The sequence below is a fragment of the Condylura cristata genome, unplaced genomic scaffold (genome assembly GCF_000260355.1).
Source record: "Condylura cristata isolate star-nosed mole 26May11 unplaced genomic scaffold, ConCri1.0 scaffold00022, whole genome shotgun sequence".
Classification (NCBI taxonomy): Eukaryota; Metazoa; Chordata; class Mammalia; order Eulipotyphla; family Talpidae; genus Condylura; species Condylura cristata.
Window position 1 is genome coordinate 20,534,046 of NW_004567123.1, and position 21,377 is coordinate 20,555,422.

The 21,377-nt window shown below is 46.2% G+C and overlaps 2 protein-coding genes across 3 annotated transcripts in view; both read right to left on the reverse strand.

Moving 5' to 3' along the window:
* TM9SF4 (transmembrane 9 superfamily protein member 4) overlaps positions 1-5,783 on the reverse strand; it is a 41,000-nt gene extending 35,217 nt beyond the window's left edge. For both annotated transcript variants that reach the window (XM_004687299.2, XM_004687298.2), the window contains exon 1: positions 5,583-5,783. Coding sequence is in view for 1 of the 2 variants with exons in the window: in XM_004687298.2 (XP_004687355.1) it covers positions 5,583-5,597 (15 nt within the window). In the remaining variant the exon portion in view is untranslated. The remainder of the gene's footprint in view (positions 1-5,582) is intronic.
* A 3,914-nt stretch (positions 5,784-9,697) lies between these two features.
* HCK (HCK proto-oncogene, Src family tyrosine kinase) overlaps positions 9,698-21,377 on the reverse strand; it is a 33,155-nt gene continuing 21,475 nt past the window's right edge. The window contains exons 7-13 of the mRNA XM_012728177.1: positions 21,236-21,377; positions 20,826-20,978; positions 19,184-19,363; positions 18,437-18,513; positions 14,089-14,242; positions 12,258-12,389; positions 9,698-10,187 (exon numbers count right to left, since the gene is read on the reverse strand). The exon at positions 21,236-21,377 is cut by the window's right edge and continues 3 nt beyond it. Coding sequence (XP_012583631.1) covers positions 9,985-10,187; positions 12,258-12,389; positions 14,089-14,242; positions 18,437-18,513; positions 19,184-19,363; positions 20,826-20,978; positions 21,236-21,377 — 1,041 coding nt within the window. The 3' untranslated portion in view covers positions 9,698-9,984. The remainder of the gene's footprint in view (positions 10,188-12,257; positions 12,390-14,088; positions 14,243-18,436; positions 18,514-19,183; positions 19,364-20,825; positions 20,979-21,235) is intronic.

The following is a 21,377-nucleotide window of genomic DNA, read 5'->3' on the forward strand; positions in this document are numbered from 1 at the left end:
AAAAAAAAAAAAAAAAAAGAAGACATGTGGGAATAGAAGAGAAGGTGGAGAATTGGACCCTCCATGAGGAAAGCTTCTGATGGGTCATTTAGACCCACATTTTGAAAAGAAAATGAAAATACATAATTTTTTATGTGAATTTTCCCAATTACAACTAAATCAAAATGTTTTAACATCCCTGTCCAGTCAACCTGCTCCAACCCAAATCAGATCCATATGAAAAAGTGACAGTCACAGGATGACTGTCAACTTACAGACTTCTAGCAGAAATTGAGACCCAAAGAGGTTAAATACTTGCCACTGTACTATCTCCCCTTCAAACTGACCTAGGGATTCAGTTCCAAATTGTGACTTGATCTTTTGTTTTAAAGAACTGCTGGTAGCATTAGCATTCCCTCTAAATACAAAACCTGGGGACTTCAAACCCCGGAAGTATGTCAGTTTAGTGATCAGGCAGAGGTGAGAAATCACATCAGGAAGGCAGAGAAGGAAGCAATGAAGAGGAAAGAGATGAAACTGAGAAGGGCTGGGTGTCTGTCACTGTGCCCCATTTAGTGTTAGCAAATGGTTCAGGGATCAAAGCAGGTTTAGGGATGATCCGTGGCTCCCATCATTCATCTGTAGCCAGATGGCCCTGCTCATCCTGGGTCCTTCCCACATTTCTGCCAGTGCCCGGAGATCAAAACTGAACCTTCTACAACATTCTGTGACATGCTTCTTAAATGCTAGGATCAAAGGGTAACTTTTGTCCAAGTTGTAAAAGAGAAATCAAGAGGCAGCATCATGCTGTCTCTGCCTCCTCTCTGTCCTGATGGGATAAGGGCACGCCTTTAAAGAAACTCTTCAGAACGACACATTTGAACCAAGACCTGGGATCAACACCTCTGCTCCACAAGCAGCTCCTTCAGAAAATGTGCCCGAAGGGGCAACGCAGAGATTAGACAACTAATATAACCAAAAGCAGCTTGGAAAGATCAGAGACTATGACCACAGAAACAAACCAAAATCAATCTGACTTTACAGGCATATTGTTTATTTTATTAGCAAAGGTCACTTTAAATGAACCTGGAGCTTAGAAGTCAAAACCAAATCATAATTTCAAACAAGTGGAAACAGACCAATAAAGGCAAAGTAATTTGCCCAGAGCCACAGAGCAGATCAATGGCAGTGCTGGGACTAAGTTCAGGCTGCTAGTCTTGCTCCAGTGCTTCGTCCTGAACAGGCTGATGCTCACCAGCAACTTCACACAGCGGCTGGGGCAGAGTCTAGCCTTCCTGGTGTGTGAAAGACTCTCCTATCCTGACTCCAACACTAAAAACAGGTCCTGGGCTATCTGCTCAAAGAACTCTGAGGTCACCCAGGCCTCTGGACTGGATCAAAACCATGGAACTTCAAGAGTGTGATGTGACTCAATAATTCCAATCCTAGTTATAGGATTTCAGAAAAACTGAAAATGGTGTGCTCACCTAAAAACTTGTACACTAATGTTGATATTCAAAACAACTGAAAGCGGAAACAATTCCAGTGATGAAAGGATAAATGTGGTCTACCCACAGAATGAAACATTATTTGGCCATAAAAAGGAATGAGGTTACAACAACATGGATGGACTTTGACAACATTAGGCCATGTAAAAAAAGCCAGATTCAAAATACTACCTATTGTATGATTCCATTTATATGAATTATCTAGAACATCAAATCCATACAGACAGAGAAGTAATTAGGGCCCTCCTTAGTGGTGCAAGGGATTAGGCATGGCACTATAAAGCTATCTACAGTCTCTGCAGCTCGACTTCGATCCCCAGCCAGGGAGCTGACCCGCATGGCCCAGCAGACCTCTCCTGCCTCACCGGCTGCTCCCCTCAGCAGTGTATTTCAGTCTGTTCCCCACTCTGTCTCTGGTGAATCTTCTCACCCCCATCCCCACACCTCTGATCTGTACCCCAGTTCTTAAAAAAAAAAAAGTAAATTAATGACTGGCAGGAACTGGGTAGAGGGTGGAGTGGGAAGTGATTACTAATGGGTTTCTTTGAAGGGTGATGAAAATGTTCTGGAAGTTGTGATGACTGCACAACTTGTGAATATATTAACAACTACTGAACTGTATAATTCACAAGGGTGGATTTTATGGTATATGAATAACATGCAATAAAAAGGGTAAAAGATAATAAAGTCCAAAACAGCAGAACAATAAACGTGAAAGAAAAGCTTTATTCTTCAAATGGAAAGTCTATATTGCTGAGATGTCTACTAATGCATTCAATGCACATTTCCTTGGTTTCAACAAAATAATATTCTTAAGAGTATACTCCATGTGCTCAACATTTCCATAAGATACACACACCTACTCTCACTTCAGATCCAGCTAGATCAACTCATATTTTGTAACTTTATAGAGTTGTCTAAATCCATCGCAGGAGGAAAGCAAGAAAACTGGAAGGATTTGACACCGGCTATCAACTTCTTCTGCGAGCAAAGTTCTGCCTTGCAGGTTCAGGGAACACTCATTGTTCTAACCCAGACCTGGGAGGAGGCAGCCTTCAGGGAAGAAGAGTCATTCACTAAAGAAAGGTAGGGAGGGAAATAGCTAAGACACCACTTGAAACTTGCACCCACAACCCTAACTTTCAAAACAACAACAACAACAAAAAAACCCCAAAAAACCTAGCCCGTTCCCACGGTCACTGAATCCACTAGCTCAGTTCCTCTTTGGTTTCCTCAGAAACCCATGTACCCCAAAGCAGTTCCACAAGCCTCGGCCCCCAGTGGATGTGAAATACCCTGTGTGGACAGGGTATGGGACTGCTTGACTTCCGTGAATGAAGTGCTTGACACAGACCACACTCAGTCTACCTGTGACCCGACTCTGCTATTACACATATCCTCCTGTAATAAACTAGCTTCCACCCCTTTGCACTTTGTACCAAACCTGAAGTTTCTCATGTCCATACTTTAAACTGTATTCACCATGTAAGCACAGTACAACACCCCCAGGTGACAGGACAAAAATCACTGTTTAGAATAAAATCCAAACTCCTTTCCATGGCCGCTCTGCAGGTGGAGAACAAGCCAGCTACTGTACCGTTCTGTTCTGGAGGTGGTGGGAAGGAAAAATAGCCTAACAGCACAGTCTATTTCAAAAACCAATCCACAGACTACAAACTGTAATAACGATCCACCCTGACTATAGGCACAAGCTTCTGGAAACACAGCTGCTCCTGCCTCTCTGATTTTTTTCCTTCTACTGTTCTCTTCCAACCCCACCCTTTACCATGCATCAGTCTCTCCAGACTTCCGTATGTTCCTACAAATTACCAGCCTCATTCTCACCTTGGACCTTTTCACTTACTATTTCCTCTGTCTGGAATATTGTCAGTCAGTTCTCAACTCCAGTCACCTTCTCTGAGATTTCAGATCACTTAATCCAGGATCATTGCAATATCATTCCCAATCACTATCATCACCTCACCGTGACCTTTATAGGAATTACCACTACCTGACATTAGCACATTCATTCATTTATTTATTTGTTCACTTTCTATCCCATCAGCCTAGAAATACTCCACATGATAAGGACCTTGACATTTTACTGCACAATTAGGTCTTGGCATCAAGCAGGGGCTCAACTATTTGTTGATGAAATAAATGTGTACCAGAAATATGTACTGCTAACTTATTACCGCTTAAAAACCTCCGAACAGGATAGGAATTTCCAAGTGCAATTCTACAAATGCCATTTCACTGAACTTTTCCCAAGAGACGTTGTGACTTTTCCTGTTAAATTCTTATGTCACCTTTGTTTTGGGGGGAAAAAAAAGAAGGTTCAGAGAAAAAAAAATTTTTTTGAAAAACTAATTCTGGATCTTCTCCATCCATGGTTTAGACTGGAAGTCTGAGGCCACAGAAACCAGGCAGGCTGTGACATCTTTTACCTGCCCTCTGAGGTTCTAAATAAGAAATCACTCACTAACAAACAGGATTAATTTATCAGGTGATTGTCAGAGGAGGGGAGCTGGTTATCAGCCAGTGATCTACCTAGTTAGGAGAAAACCACCACTAAAGAATATAACAAGAATTTTCCTTTGTTAAAGTCAAATGTCACTTCCTTTTCTGTCCTCCTTGCACTCATTATTCTGTTGTGGAAATAACACACAAGAAGACCAAAGAAATCTTTACCGCTAACGAGTTGTGTATGATACTGTAAGAAAGGGAAGGGGGCCCACCCTGGTGGCCAATGGGTTAAAGCGCAGTACTATGAAACTACTGCAGCGTGAGTTCGATCCTGGGCCAGGAACTGACGACCCACGTGGCACAGCAGACCTCTCCTGTCCTGCCCGCTGCTCCCCTCAGCAGTGCATTTCAGTCCATCTGCCTGTTCTGCTCCCCACTCGGTCCCTCTCCCCTCCCACCTCCGGCCTGTACTTCAGTTCTGTATGCATAAATAAATAAATCTAAGGAAAGTAAGGTAAGGTAAGGGAGTCAGGAGGGACTAAAATAGTGCTTTTCAGGAGTTCACAAACTACCCCCATCATAACCACTGGATTATGGGGTTACAGAAGGCAGGGACCAAAGCAGAAATTGGAACTGGTGGAATGGGTTGCTGAGATGGCTCCCTGGACTCTGCCTCTCCTAGAACTTCCGGCCCTGATATGTCTGAGTCTACAGAGCCAAAGGACCAGGAGCGGCAGTTCTGGACAGTAGACCTAAGTCAGGGGAGTACCTCAGGCATGAACTAGGGCCGCAGAGATGCTTATAAAAGTGCATATCCTTGGTCATCGCCAAGCCCTAGGGAATTAGAATCTTTGGGAGTGAGACTCGGGAAACTGCATTTTTAACATTCCTCCCCCCACAACTCATCGCCCTTCCCCCCACCCCAGCCTTACTGCACTGTCAAGTTTGGGAACTAATTTGATAGCCGTTCCCCAAGAAAGAGAAGCAGGGAGTTGATGGAGAGACAAGAGAAATGGTTAGGGAAAGGTCTGGTAATGGAAGAGGGAGGAAAGTGGTGAAGAGCATGCTCCAGGGCAGCGGCGGTCCGAAACGACACGACACGATACGCGCATTCTGTCGAACAGCTGCGGGTGGAGGCGAGGACAGAGTTTCTGGAAGGAACCGAAAGAGGGTTTGTGTTGGGACGCTGGTTAGAGGTGAGGTTGCATCTGCGGACTGGTCAGGAAAATGGGGAAGCAGGGAGGCGAAAAGAACAGGGTCTGGACGTGAGGGGGAGGAGCGAGGGTGGGAATAATGGGAGTTCTATTAGAGGGATCCAGGCGGGGAAGTGAAAACTGGAAAACGGGGATCACAGGAGGCGGGAACCAAAGCAGGACTAGGAACTACCGGTAGCCTAAATCTTTCCTCCGAACGAGTGCCTCTCTCAAAGCTCCGGGCCTTGACAAGCCCAAAAGAGGGGCCAAGGCTGGGAAGAGGGAGTTTGAGGGAGACGAGCCCAGTCAGGGATGTCCCTCAAGCATGAGCTGAGGGTCCCGGAGGTGGCTTGGGTCAGCTATGAGGCGCTGGAAGATCCTAGGACACCCCGAAGAGCCCGCTCCAGCTCCGGCTCTCGGAGTCTCCTTCACTCACCATCACCGCCGCCATCTTGGATCCACGTGTCGCCGTAATTACGTCAGCGGAAGTGGAGATTTCCTGGTTACGGAGTTTAACTCCGCGAGATCGTGCCTGGGTTTAGTCGCTCTTACAGTCGCGGACAGTGGAAGGACAAAGGAGACTTAGCTCTTAACCAGTCCTTTAGTCTGGGCAGTCATGTCTCTGATTAGGTGAATAGAGAGGATGGTGTAACTACGGCAGCCATATTAGCTCCTGGCAGAGACAACTCCTCCCCATACTCATCCCATTGCACTGTGGGAAATAGAGGGTGTGTGTAAATACGGGGAGTCTCTGGGCGCCATTTTTACTAGTGGCAGAAAGTCCCGTTGCCAGGGTTACCTGAAGTCTGATTTGGGACAGTGGGCTCAGTACCAGAGCTCTAATGTCAATTCTAATGCAAAAATTAACTTGTGATGATATATTTAATTTTTTTCTTGACTATCCTATAACCTCTTCAATATACAGCAATCATCCTGAGGATAGAATCCTGCCTTTATTTAACTTCGTTCTACCTTATTCTTATTTGTGAGACTAGGAGAGGATTACTGTAATAATATTTTAGTTCTAGGCTTATGATGAGGTTTCAGTGACTTAATTTCATATATTATGTGTTCAATAAATAGTTGTTATTATATGCTTATGTATATATTACTGTGCATATGGTTGGTGTCCTATATAACACAATTTATTAAATGAATAAATGAAAAGTAGAAAAATAGAATGAAGAACAGAAAATTATAATGAAAAAGTATATTAGTGGAGAGAAACGTCTTTGAATATGGACTTTCCTATGTGCCTGAGACTTGAAGCAAGTCACTCAATCTTCGTAAGCTTTAGTTTTTGGTACCTGAAAAGAGGACTCAAAGATACATTGTGTTAAAATTAGGAGAGACCTTTATCAGTTAAGAATTGATCCAACTGCAAATAAGAAACCATCGCCTCCCCCCCATAACAGTGACATCTACAATCTAGAAGTTTACTTATCTATCCTATTTTTGGGTTCCCCCAAATGCATTTTGGTTAGTATTTTCAAATTGGCCAGGGTGGGAACATTTATACAACAAAAATCAGCAACTACTACAAATCAGGGTTTGCATTTTTGTTCTGTTCACAGAGGTTTTCTGTAAAGGGCTAGACAGTATTGTAAGCTTTGTAGATAATGTGATTGTGTCACAATTATTCAACTCTGCCTCAGTAGTACAAACACACAGTTACAGATAGGGAGGCTGGCTGTATTCCAACAAAATGAACTTTGACATAGTTTGCCAAACCCTGGTTTAGACTAAAAGTAATGGGAAAAAATGTCAGTAATGCAGATTAATTCCATGTCTGTAGTTGTTACATTGTGATTAGCACAAAACTGTGACGGTATTTTAAACTCTTACCAAGTCCATATCAAGGAAGTTGCTCATATTATGGATTAATGAGTGAACTTCCCATATGTGTTCATTATTTCTCTTTATTTTCATCTTATTCATGAATATCAATGAGACTATCAACCTACATTCATGTCAGAATTGTACTTGGAGAGGGTATTTTGTCAAGTAAGTTAGCACTGTAGAAGCTTGATCCTGTGGGGAAACTCTAGAAAACAATGTAAAATACACACCCAAGGGGCAAGGGATCTGGGGTATTTATACACTGACTCCCCAAAGTCATTAGTTGAGAATTGATCCCAGAAGATACTAATTCCTTAGCTCTTAGATCTACTGGGGACACTGGAAGCTGAGGTTCTTCGCAGTTTTAGAAAAATAGCCCTTAAGTATGCAGTGATACGAATAAAAGCAAGTAAAAGTTCAGCCCACTTTAAGGGATATTTATGGCACCTACTGAGCCCTGGGAAATCTGTTTTAGCTGATGGTGGCTGTGCCTAAAACATGTCCAAAGACCCCACATTAGTCATCTAGTAAGGAAGGATCCCGTACTTTCATTTTCAACTAATTGATCGGAACTTAATCACATGTCCACACTTGGCTGCCAGACGGCGTGGGAAGTGTAACCTTCGCTCTGGGTAGTCACATGCCCATGATAAAGAGCATAGTTCTCTAGAAGGGGCAACATGGATATGGGGACAGCTAGCAGCCATTGCCAACCCTCAACAGGAAGGGGTGCAAATGGAATGCAACTTGGTGCAGTTTTATGTCAGGGCATTTGTGACAAAATTGAGGGTAGGGGGATAAGGAGGCAGTTTTATTTTAAATCACAAAGAGGAAATGAAACAATGTTTTTCTATATTCAAACTCACAGTCACAGCTAGGGATTAGAGGGGAGCAAGTCATTAACCTCCTAGCACAGAGCATCTTCCCTTTGCCACCTTCCAGGGAAGAATGCATGCAGCTTTTCCATACCATAGCTGGCACAATGTTTGTCCCCATTTTTCATTTTCCATTTCATAGGCTTATATAATAGCACTTTCAAGTTTATAGAAAAATGAGTAGCAATGTCTCAGATACCTCCTCACCCAGTCCCCACTTCTCCTATTATTAACATGTTGCTTTAGTGTGGTATAGATGTTGCAATTGATGAACCTACACTGACATGTTATCATCAACCTAAGCCCATAGTTTACACTAGGACTTCCTCTTTCTGTGAGTTTGGATAGATACATACAGATGTATACCCACCATTGAAAGTATCTATTGCCCTGAAAATCTCCATCTGTGTATCCCTCCCTTTCTCCCCGTCAAACCCCCAGTTACCACTAATCTTGTTCTGTTTAGTGTTGCCTCTTCAAGAATGCCTCTGTAAGTTGAATCATACAGTATGTAGCTTTTTCAGATTGACTACTTTTATCCAGAGGTATGTTTTTTAAGGTGTTAAGATTTTAAGGTTCCTCCATATCTTGATAGCTCATTTCTTTTTATCAAGAACAAAACTCCATTCTATGGATGGACCACAGTTTATCCATTCACTTTCTGAAATTTGCTTTCACATTTTGACAATTATAAATAAAGTGGTGATAAATATGAGTGTGTAGGTGTTTGTATGGACATAAGCTTTCAACTCACTTGAGTAAATGCCAAGGAGTGCATGATTGGCAGTATGGCAAGAGTGTGTATAGTTTTTAAAGAAACTGCCTAATGTCCTCCTCCCAAGTGGCGACACCATTTTGTGTTCACACCAGAAATGGATGGGAATCCTTAAGGCTGCTCATCCTTGTCGGCATTTGGAGTCGTTGGGATTCTAGATTTTAACCATTCTAATAGGTGTGCGGTGGTAACTCATTGTTTTATTTGTATTCTCTATTGACACACACTGTTGAGCATCTTTGCATATGTTTATCTGATACCTGAATCTCTCTTTCTTCTGCTTGGATCTTCCCCCCAGTTTTAAATTAGGTTGTTTTCTTACTGTTGGATTTTAAGAGTTCATTGTATATATTGGCTATCTGTCCTTGCAAATATTTTGTCCTAATCACAGCTTGTCTATTCATTTTCTTAACAGTATCTTATCAGATCAGAATTTTAAATTTTAATGGTCATGGTTTATGCTTTTGGTGTTATATCTTTCCTGAAGTTTGTGAAGATACTCCCTTACGTGGTTAAAAGGAATTTGCAGATGTGATTAAGAATCTTGAGATGGAAAGGTCAGTCTGGATTATCCTGGTGAGTCCAACGTAATTACAGTAGTCCTAAACAGGGAGAGAGGGAGGCAAGCAACTGGCAGTCAGGAAGATGTGGTGATGGAAGCAGAGTTTAAAGAGCTAGCAGTCTCTGGAAGCTGAAGAGGCAAGGGAATGCATCCCCCTCCTTCCAGAAGGCATGTAGCCCTGCCAACTCAGTTCAGACTTCTCACCTCTGGAACTGCGAGCTAACAATTTTGTGCTATTTTGAGCTAACAATTTTGTGCTAATTTAAGCCAACAAGTCTGTGGCAATTTGTTACAAAAGCAACAGAAAAATAATGCAGCCAGTAACCTTTTTTGGCAGTTAAAAAACTCCTAGCATTGAATCTCACTCCTCTGGGAGGGTCCTTTCCCCTTTAGGTCTTATTGTCCAGCAAAAAGGCAAACAGATATTTAGGAAATGGCAGGACAGAAAAAAGTCATTCTGTCAGTGAAGACGTTAGCATTAGTACCTTTTATTTAAATATTTATTTCATTATTTTTAAAGTATCCCATCCAAACCACAGATATAACTAGAATACAACTGTCCCAGGGAATAGAAATATCAACTCAGGGGGTCTCCTGAGAATAGCAGATTGTAGACTGCTAGAGTCAAAAAGAGATTGTCCAGTCCATCCTGCCCACTTGACAGAGGAGGGCTGTGGCTAGAATGAGGGCAGATGTTGAAAAGTGAGAAGGACGAGCAGCGACTTGGCAGCCAGTGCTGCAGCCACAGGCACAGCCCTAGAGCCTGGCCCTGCCCTGGTCTTGCCCATCATGGCTGCTGCTGGTACTGGCTCTCAGTGGCTGTGTAGAAATCATCCAGTACACTCTGGATATATTCAAAGGTGGGCCGCTCCTCAGGGCGGTTCTTCCAGCAGCGAGTCATGATGTTGTAGAGCTCCTCGGGGCAGTGCTCTGGTCGGGGCATCCGGTATCCACGCTCCAGGGACCGGATCACCTCTGGGTTTGACATCCCTAAGAAGGAGCCAGGCAGTTAAAAGGGGAGGAGTTGGGGAGAGCAGCTTATTGGGGGCAGACACTGCAGCCTCCCCAGTGGCCTTCACGCCTCACCAACCTGTAGGAGGTGAGTCCCTCCTGCTGTGAAAGTCCAATTTCCCTTCCCACCCTTCACTGTGCCTAGTTCTGTCCTCAGGAGCTGAGGAGGTGTCCCATGGGAGACTTCGAGGAAAGGAGTATGGGGACACACTCTTCCTCCTTCCTTTGGACACTGTGACAATGTGATTGTTGGTGCAGCAGCAGCATCTTGCCACATGAGGAAGACAGTTACAGAAATGTCCTGAGAGCAACTGAGCTAATTAACCAAGCACCAATGCCAGGCTCCTGGTTATTCCATGTTGTCTCAGCTGTTCTTAGTCTGTCATTTTGTTACTTGCAGCTTAACACAACCCAATGGATGCAGAGTTCCAGAATCCATGCTTGACTTTTACTGGTGTACCCTCAAGACAGAAGGTGACCAGAGTTGATGTCACCTTATGAGTGGGATCACCATTTAAGTAATGTTTATGTTAATTATCCTTTTGAACAATTATTTATATGTTTATGATCCCCAGATTCATATTACTAACCTTGAACTCAAATATTCAGTGGCTTCCTTGAACATTTTACTTGTATGCCTACAAATCACCTTGAATGTAACAAGGCTAAAGCACAACTCCTGAATTTTTATCCCCAGACTATTACCCACCAGTTGCCCAATGAAAATCAGAAGAGTTATAGTGGATTCTTTTCTGTCCACCACCATACCCTTTCTTCCTTTGAGATATATAATCCACCCATCAACTGATCTCTATCACCATTTCTGCCTGTGCCTGTGAGAGCTGCCACACCTACCTGCCTGAAATCCATGCTCCACACTTAACCAAGCAAAGCGTCACTTAAAGATGGAATCGGATGATGCCACTTCCTTGTCCAGAGCCCCTAGTGGCTCTGTACCCTTAGAATAGACCCACTCTCCCCACCAGTCTCAACGTCTGCCACTTGCTCTCATTCCTGGCCCCAGTTACCTGACTGCCTTGCTATTCTCCATTCTCCAGGCATTCTTAGGCCTTACACTAGCAGTCTTCTGCTTGGAATCCTTTCTCCAGACCCTTTCTCAGCTGTCCTTCAGCTCGAATATGATCTGCTCTGACAGGTACTTCCTATCTACAGAAACCCAACACCACCCCCTCCTCCCATGCCTTCGCTTTATTCCCTTCTTAACTTGATCTCCATCTGAGAATGTGCGTCTGTTCAGGGCGTGTCCCTCCAGGCTGGAGCACAAACTCCTCACAAGCAGGGACCTGTCTTTCTCTCACTGTATCTTCAGCTCTAAATACACAGTAGGGACTCAATAAATACTGTTAAATGAACCCAACATCTACATCACCTTACTTTAATTTTCACAACCACCCCTACAAGGTAGATACCATTACTTACATTTCTTTACAGGTCAAGACACTGGGATAGGAGAAGAAAAGTGAATTTCTCACTTAGGACTCAATTTCAGTTTATATAAAATGTCAGGGACTCTTTATATCCACCTTACCCCTTCGCCCCAGTGCTTTGGTTCAATGACCCCAGGAGACATCACAACCGAAAAGAAACAGAGAACAACAGTACTCTGAGTCCCAGGCAATGAACATGTTGGATATATTTCCTAAACCAGAGTGGTCTATGGATACAGCATGTTGTCCATAGACAGCAGGATTTATCCAGAAATAGACACACATTCCTCCATCAACAAAAAGTTACTAAGCACCCACGATATGCCAAGCAGAGGTAGGCAGTGAAGATTCAGCCACGGAAAATGCAGACATGGTTGCTATCTGATGGGAAAATATCTAATGTACAGTTATCAACTGTGATGACTGCTGTGAATGAAACAGCATAGGATACTATGAGTGACAGTCACCAGAGATGTGTGGTACTCCAGATGGCTGGGAGGTGGGGGGTGGGGATCAAGAACTCAGTCCAAACGGACACTCACAACAGGAGTGAGCCAGGCTGGGGCCTGGAAGCAGTCCTGAGCTGACGTCCCTTGCCTACCTGGGTAAGGGATCCGGCCGTAGGTGACAATCTCCATTAGCAGGATACCAAAGGACCAGACGTCTGACTTGATGGTGAAGGAACCAAAGTTGATGGCTTCTGGAGCAGTCCACTTGATGGGGAACTTGGCCCCTGTGGGGTGGGACAAGGGGTCAGGAGAACTTGGAAGGCAGCAGGCTCCATCTCTGTGAGGGTGAGGGAACACACGGGGGTGACCCCTGCCCCCGGCAGAGCTGGGTCTCCCCCTAATTTGGCCTCCACAGAAGCAGGGAACATCCATCCTAAACACCGGATGGCTAAACTGGGAGCTCTGGCACTCTCTGCTGAGCACCACCTCATTCAAATCCTCGAGAGCAAAAACCTAGAGGCCACAGAATCGGATTCATGGGGACAGGAGGACATGGGGGCCTTGAAATTGATACCTCACTCTCTGACACCTGGTAAGGGGGGTAGACATTTGGCTCTTGACCACTAGCTGTCCCTCACTCAGTGGCTGTCTGTCCCTCTCTTCCTCCCCCATTTGCTCTGGGAGGAGCTTAGTTAGCTCTGATCAGCGATTTCTCTTACTTCCACTGGGGTTGATGAGTGTGGTCTCCAGGACACACGTTCTTTGGAGTGTGATGAGACCTGCTTGATGACTGAGAACACTGCCAAGTTTTCAAATGCTCTGTGGGGTCCCCTAAGCCCATCCTTCTTTGGGATTGAAAGTATTTTCTTTATTCCTGCCCATCCTCTCCTGGCTTAGACATTACATATTCTGTTACTGTCTTCCAGTGCTTACCCTCAGCTTGGAACCTTTACTATTGCATCATAACAAATATGAAATTAAGAGCACAGATCCTTCAGATAAAACATGGTACATTTTCTATATGTACGTGCCTGTGAAATCACCCCTCAGGGCAGGACAGGTCAGTATCTGACAAGCCCCCCTGCCCCCAATCCTCCAGAAGTGAGTTTTGCCTATTTTTTTCTTTAACACTTGTATTGAGCTAGATTCACAGACCATATAATTCAACCCTTTTAAAGTGTATAATTCAATGCTTTTTAGTGTATTCACCAAGTTGTGAATTTTAGATTTTCATCACTCCTCCCCAAAGCCCCACAGCAGTCTCTGTCCATTTCTCTCTAGCTCCCTCCTCCATCCCTGGGCAACGGATGTCCACTTGCTATCCGAGGGTCCACTCGCCGTCCAGCATGTGGTCTTTGTAGCCCACTGCTTTCCCTTCATCTGGCATCTTCAAAGTTCCTCCATGTCTGGCACGCATCAGTGCCCCCTTCCTTCCTTATGGCTGAATGAGTTGACAGGACAGACGTGCCACCTTCTGTTTATCTGTTTGTCATCATGGACACTGTCTGCTACGAATATCACACACGTTTGCCTGTTTCTGAACCTTAGCGCAATGGAACCACCCTTTTGGGGGTGTGATTTCTTCCATTATGACACTAAGCCTCTGAAATCCTCCATCTCATTGCACATAGTATCGGGTTGTAATTTCCCACTGCTAGATAATGTTCTAGGCTGTTAGTATACCATAATCTACATACCTGTCCACTCTTTGTGGACCTTTGGACTCTTCCCAGTTTTTCCTTGTACACAGAGTTGCTCTTACACTTAACTTCTCATGTGCTTGCATAACTCAGTCTTACTGATCAGAGCCCCCAGGAGAGAATCTGTAAGCCGGGCCACGATATCCAGAACTTCATCAAGTTAAATAATACACAACTTCTACCGGGACAGACCTTTATCTTCTACCAATCACTTTCACAAGTATAACGCTCAGCACTCACAACCTGCCCAAGTGGGCGCCAGGGCCCCCTGTGCACCTCCTACCTTCCCGTGCCGTATACTCATTGTCCTCGATGATCCGTGCCAGGCCGAAGTCGGCAATCTTGCACACCAGGGACCCGGAGACCAAGATGTTGGCAGCCCGGAGGTCTCGGTGGATGTAGTTCCTCCTCTCGATGAAGGCCATTCCTTCTGCAATCTTCACCCAAAACAAAGACACGCCCAGCCTCAGATCCGGTCCAGCCCAAGAAGGGTCTCACTCAGAGGCCCTCCTTCATTTACTCCCCTCTCCTTTTCTGGGGACCACCTAGACTCACGCCCTACTCTGCTCTCTCATACCATCTTCATCCCTAAAACTTTATCTGCAAGCCCGGGTAGGGAAAATTCATTCATTCATTCAACAAGTATCCACTGAGAGTCTTGTAGATACCAGATATTACTTGAACAGGCAGTAGGTAAGTCAAGTGAAATCTCTGTAGCTGTAATAAGTGCCATAAAGAAAGGATAAAGCAAGGTAACAGGATTGTTTTAGATTGGGTGGCCGGGGAAACCTGCTTTGAAGAGGTCACCTTTTAGCAAAGATCACAATGATGTAATGAGCATGGCCAAGGAAAGCATCCTGGCAGGCAGCATACTAGATGCAAAGGCCCAGGGGTCGGCCTGAACTGGGGGTATGTGGCACAGGAGACCGCGGTAGCTGAGCAGACACCTCACAGGGAGAGCACGGGTTGCTGAGGCTGAGAGGGAGGCAGCTGATCATTAAGGAGCTTGTAAGTGCAGAAAGCTTGTAAGCTGGATTGAACACTGAGCACGATGAGCCGAAAAAGGCTGTGAGCAGGGCTGTGACAGGACCTGGGGTGTCACTGTGGCTACTGAGTGAATCATAAATTGACTGTACAGGATCGGTATTTATAATGGGGCAGGCTCTGCTGGAGGGAAGTAATTTCCTTAACGATGGTCTTTACTTAGAAGGGTTTGTGCAAAAGAGGTTTAAGAAGAACCCCCAGACACTGGAACACAGTGTTATCATTTACAGACTGACCTTGGAGCTGCTGAGGCAGGCATTATCGTAACCTCTGTTTTATGGAGGGGAGACCCTTGTTCTAGATCACACCACCTGGAAAATTCTGAATGTTAGACTGATGCCAGGTGGGCTTCCAATCCCAGGGTCCCTCTCATTACCCAAGCTACTGCTCATCATCCAAATGCCAGTGCACTGGAGGACTGCAACTGAATGCAATCTGGTGAGATTAGATGAGGAGGTAGGGGTTTGGCCGGAGAGACCAAACTGATCCCCCAAGCAGCTCAAGCCCTAGGGTGTTGCACTCGCAGGAGTTAGCCAGCAGAGGGCACTCTTGACTGTTGGATCAGAGGTTTCACGCTCCAGATTTTCCAATAAAAACTTGAGACTTCACGATCATGTTTGGGGTAGCAGACCAGGGGTGGAGTGAGACAGAAAGTCTTGGCATGGGGAGTGTGGGAAACTTACAAGGGCTGGCTATTATGCTCATAGAAGCATTGTAGCTTATTCATTAGGTATGAGATAGTTAACAAGCTTAAATAGCATTTGTTTACTTAAGTAGCTTTTTGTTTGGCAGAGAGCAAGCACTAAAGCTGCTGGTTACCATTTCCTAGTACTCACCAGCAGACACGCTTGTGCGCTGACTTGCACAGAATGTAATGTACAAGGGGGCGGCAGGATGGACCCTACTTACACAGTACTGGAAAATGGCTGGGGGACTCCCAGCGCTGTGATCTCAAGCAAGCTACTTCATCCCTGGTCTCACCTTTCTTCTCTACAAAGGGGAACAAAAGGCCCTCCCTCCAAGGGGTCATGCGAGGATTAATCTTTTAAGCCTAGAATCAGGGCTTAGAACAGTGTCTGGCATAAGTATTCACTCACTTCAGGGATGGTCATTAATGCTCCCATGGAGGAAAAGTGACCCTCAAAATGGACTGCAGCTAGCTCAGCACTAACACACAGCAGAGCTGGCATCAAATCCACAACTCCGTGTGACTCCTAAGTCCCTCGGCTTACCCAAGCTTGCTTCCCAAGCTCTCGCCAAGGGATAAGCTTACTAGGCTCAGAGTTGGTCTAAAAACTGGGAGGTTCATGAAGTGGTGAGCATTCATGACCGTCAAGTGGGCTACAAGGAGGGAGAATGGGCACTGGGTTTCGGTTTGTTTCTGAGAGTATCAGAGAATCATCGGTTCAGAGCAGGAAGGCCTGTTGGGAGATCTCAGGCCCCAGCTCTTCAAACTGAAGTCTTCAACTGAGACCTCAAGGTGAAAGTGGCTAGTAAAAGGAGTCGCAGATGGCCCCCCTTCAATCAGAGCAGCCCTGTTTTGACCTGCTGAAAAATATTCTGCTGCTACATAAGGTTCATTGGACCACCAGTTAAGACTTTACCAACAGCAACCAAAAAATGGTTCTCAAACTTAAAAATTACAGACACTGTCTAATTCCTTCAGCCTTCATGACAGAAGAGACAGAGAGCCAGAGTGGAGCTGAAGCCGTCAACCAGTTGCTGCTGGAGCTGGGACACCCTCCCGCGGCGCCAACCTGCCCCTCTAGGAATGGAGGTGATGCCAGGTCCCCAAGTGGGTTCCTTTCTTGCCAGACCCTGAGTCTGCCTCCGCTCCTGGACACAGAGGGACTGGCCCCTCTCTCCCTCCCTCGGTTTCCGTTTTCCCATCTGTGAAATGGGGAGAATGGCCATAGCTCCAGTGTGAGTCTCAGCTCAGCAGTTTCTGCCAGTTTGCTGGTTGAGCTTAGCAACAGGGTGGGCCATTGTTTCCCTAGAGCCCACAGATTTCCATGCACCTCTGGGGGGCCTTCCACCCCCAGGATTTGCATACTCAAATGAGCACTGCCTTTGGCATCTACAGAAGGCCTAGCCCTAGGCCCAGGGCAGGCAGAGCTCCCTAACCAAACCCCTTCATCCTTACTAGCCCCTCGCTCCAGCTGAACAGACAGTTCTTTTGTTTTCTCCCTCTGGCACAAGTGATTTAATTGATCTAGAAAACCCATTCTCTTCATATGCTAACTTCTGCCCATCCTCAGGGCTCAGCCTAGAGACTACTTCCTCTGGGGAGCCTTCCTTGATTGCGCCTGGACCAGGCTAACTGCCCTAGCTCTATACTCCCATGCACCCTCTTCTCCAGGGGAGAACGTGAGGGAGGATAGATGCAAAAGCACTCAGGCTGGGAGTCAGAGGAGATACAGAAGAGGGAAGCTGAGAATGAAAATGGGATGTTAAGTGTTTCTGTGACTTGTGTATGTCATTTACTTTACTGGATACTGCATTCTTTGATGCTGAGTCAGGGCCATTTGGGTCACAAATCTCTAACAGATTCAGTTGTTAATCATCTGTCATCCCATCTGGGAAGGAGAACAGCAATATTTTCCATTTGTGTCTCCCCCTAACTAGCACAGTAACTTAGAGAAGCTACTCTAGCCTTGCTGGGCCTGTTTCCTCATGCCTCAAATTCCTATTCTGTAAAATCTGACAGTGGTCTGTGGTCCCAGGTCACAACTTCTGGGAGTCAGACCTAGTGTAGTCCCCACCTACACTGCCTCTGGGCCGGGTCAGGTGACTTGCCTTGGCCTGTGGGATATTAGCCAGCAGAGGCCTTGTAAATGCTTGCACTTTGGGGCTTGGTCCCACTTATGACCAAGCGGTAAAGCATGAGAGGCCACAGTGGGAGACACCAGAGGATGAGCCACCACCCAGCACATTCTAGCCCCAGCAAGCTCTCAGCTGCAGTCACCACCTGAGTGACTCAATTTCACCAGCTGCAGCAGAAGGCCCACCCACCAACCCCAGTCAGCTTACAGAATCCTAAGAAATAATAAATTGTTCATTCAAGCCACCAAGCTTTGAATGGTGTGTACATAAGAATAAATAATAGGGCCCTCCCTGGTGGTGCAGCAGGTTAAAGCACAGCACTAAGAAGCTAAAGCCACTTCAGCATAAGTTCGATCCCCGCCTGCCCCGGAGGTGACCAACATGGTGCAGCAGACCTCTCCTGACCCGCCTGCTGCTCCCCTCAGCAGTGTACTTCGTCTATCTGCCTGTTCTGCTCCCCACTCTGGCTCTGATGAATCCTCTCACCGTCCCCCACTTCTGGCCTGTACCTCAGTTCTGTATGCATAAGTAAATAAATCTTAAAAAAAAAAAGAATAAATAACAAAGATCGGCTCTATAAGGCTGACTGATGTGAGGACTGATGAACCAGCACATGTGAGACTCATATAAAGACTGCACTTTTACACTGAGTAGTTAATAAAGATTAGCCACTGTCGTGAGGATCGCAAGTGGCCAATAAATATGTGTTGGACAAACAACAGAATCCCTTTCCCCTCCTCCCAGTCTCCCCATTTGACTCTCACCTGGGCTGAGAAGTCAATGAGCTTGGGCAGGGGCTGCTTGCTGCCTTCTTCACTTTTCAGAAAGTCCAGCAGGCTTCCTGTTGGCATAGGGTTTTTGTGGGAATGGGTTAAATCAAAATGTTTCCTTATTACTCTTGGTGTTTGAGAAATAGATTTGGGTTTTTTCAAAGTAACTTTAGAGTTGCTAGACTGGATGTTCGAGACAGCCTCTGAGCCTGTATTTATAAGGCACAATTGTGTATTTAGAAAATGAAAACGTTTTGTGATTTCAAATCATACTCCATGAGGCCATGTGAGATGTTTCTGTTCATTGAAAGATAGGCAGGGAATGAGCAGGATGGCAAAATGTGGCCAGAAGCCCCTTGGGGAACTCTGGATTGTGGCCGGGGTGGGTGGGGTAGGGATGCAGCTGGCACTGGAGTCTTTGCTGACCCTCTCCCAGGGCCCCTGTGGAGAAGGTGACTGATGTGGGGACAGCGGCCCGGGCCTTTAAGGCTCAGAGCTGCTTCTCTCCCACCTGCGGGGTTCTGGCCCCACGCCCCTCTCCTGTAGTCCTGCAGGCTCCCCTTCTCCTTCACATGATTTCACCCCACAAACTAGAGGAGCTGGGTAAGTTACAAGAGCTCGCTGAGTGCTTGTCAGAAGAGCTTCTGGCCATGTGGAGGACAAGACCCATATCAGCAGCACCTCTGAGTTTGCAACCGACCCGAGTGAGCTACGGCTGTGCCCCAGCCCCAGGGACAGCACCTTTGGCCATGAACTCCGTGATGATGTAGATGGGCTCCTCCGTGACCACTGCGTGCAGCTTTACCAGCTTGTCGTGCTGCAGGGTTTTCATCAGGTTGGCCTCCGCCAGGAAGGCCTCCACTGACATGCTCCCTGGCTTCATCGTTTTCACGGCCACCTTGGTGTGCTTGTTATAGGTGGCTGGAGAGGAACAGGGAACAGGAAAGGACATCAGAAGCCGCTGCTCTCCCCACATGGCCCTGGAAGAGTGAGCTAAAGAGCTGCCTCCTTAGGAAGGCTCATCTCAGTCTAGAGAAGGCAGGGGAGTCGTGAGCTTAAGCTTCACACAGATGTTGGCTGGCAGGTCAGGTCACAACTTCCTAGCTGGAAGGTCTATTATAGTGATTAACGAAGAACCTCAAAACATCAGGTTCTCACTCACACACACCTCCCCCTGCTTTATCATGTCCATCGTGTAGATCTTATAATTGTTCATGCTTCCAATTTGCCTGGGCTGCTAGGAAGCTCGAAACCAGACATGAGGTCTTCCTGTAGTACGTCAAGAGCCTGGTAGATTTTTTGTTTATCTACTTCATCATTCAGATCTCTTACCTTCTCTCCATATTTTCTCTGCCATATTTATTCTGTGAGTGCCTGGCACATAGCAGGCTCTCAGAAAATGTAGTTGAAATATTTGGATTTAAAACTTATTTTACCTGAATGAATTGTCTGCAATTCTATAAGCTGTCTTCATTCCCACTTGAAACATGGTGGAGTATTAACACAATGGGGTGCACAGGCACTGGGCCAGCATTGGGTCTACCCCACAACTCAGCACAGCAGCCATTGTTGCCACTGGAATCAAACACAGGGTGTCCAGAATGTTCCAAAGTGGCACACTGGTTATTTTGAATTGAAGGCAATTGAAAAACAGCAGAACTAAGAATTATATTTTGCCCATTTACCTATCTTCATAAAAACAGAAATAAGTCATCTCTGCAGCTGTCCTGGAGGTAAGAGACAGAATTATCACCCAGACTAGGGCTTGACAGGTCTGTTTTCCATGCTTTTATGTAGGCTTTTTTTTTCTTGTTATTCTGTCTTGCGTCAGTTTAATTATTTTCCAGTCACACAGACCTAGAATCTTAAAGGAAGATAAGCTTCCTCCCCAACGTGGTTCTCAAGTTACTGGAGGCAGGAGAAGAGGGGTGCAGTGCCTCTGGGCCCACAATACCTTCCACAAGGCGGTGCAGATGGCAGACGCTCAGAACCATTGGTTAATCAGTTGCCAGCTCTGGACTCACCTGGAAATCTGCAAGCTGAATTTCCCTACTCTTATTTCCCTCATCCTAGGAGACCCCTGTCTAGATCAACCCCCAACTGGCAGACTGGCCCAACTCCTCAAGAGGGAGGGGATACCTCATCCCAGACGCTTGCTTGCCAGGAGGAAGCTGGACACCAGTGGGCCTGGTCTCAAAGGCAAATCAGTGTTTGCTTGGCAGACAATTTGGTTTGCTATCAGAGGGGTGACTCCTTTATGGTTATTATTCAAACCCCCTTCTACCCTCTTGGCAGGCAGTCCCACTTGGCCTCAGGCGATTCCTGGAAGCAAAAGCTTCTCTCTTCCCTCCCTCCCCTCTTCCCTCTGGCTCTGGATTCTTACCCATCCAGACTTCCCCAAACTGCCCAGCTCCAAGTTTCTTCTCCAGCTTGAGAGACTCCCGGGGGATCTCCCAGGCATCTTTCTCCCACGGCTTCTGAGGCTTGGAGGACACGCAGGGGACTGTCAGCTTCTGGCAGAGTCCATCACTTCCTTCTGGAACAGAGTCCCCGGTCAGCTGAGGGCAGACAGCTCTGAGCTGGCCAGAGACATGAGACTTCCCCTCGGAGGCCTCTCTGCTTGTTCAACTGATGGGGCCAACATTCCAGGGGGCTGCCACCATGGAACATTCCCAAGTGAGCAGAGCACCCTGGGATGCCACTTCACCTTCTTTCTCACCAGCTTTAGGAGAAGCCAGGACTCCCCACAGCCAGGCCCACCCCAGTTGGGATGTGGCCCTGGGCAGGACTCACTCTTGTAGTGGGCCACCAGCTCCTGCAGGGTGTTGAAGGTGCTCCGTGGGGAGATGTAGAAGCCTCCACCGTCCAGGGTCCGGATCTTATAATGTTTCACGGCATCCCTGTGCTGGGGGTCGTAGTCTCGCACAGACAGAGA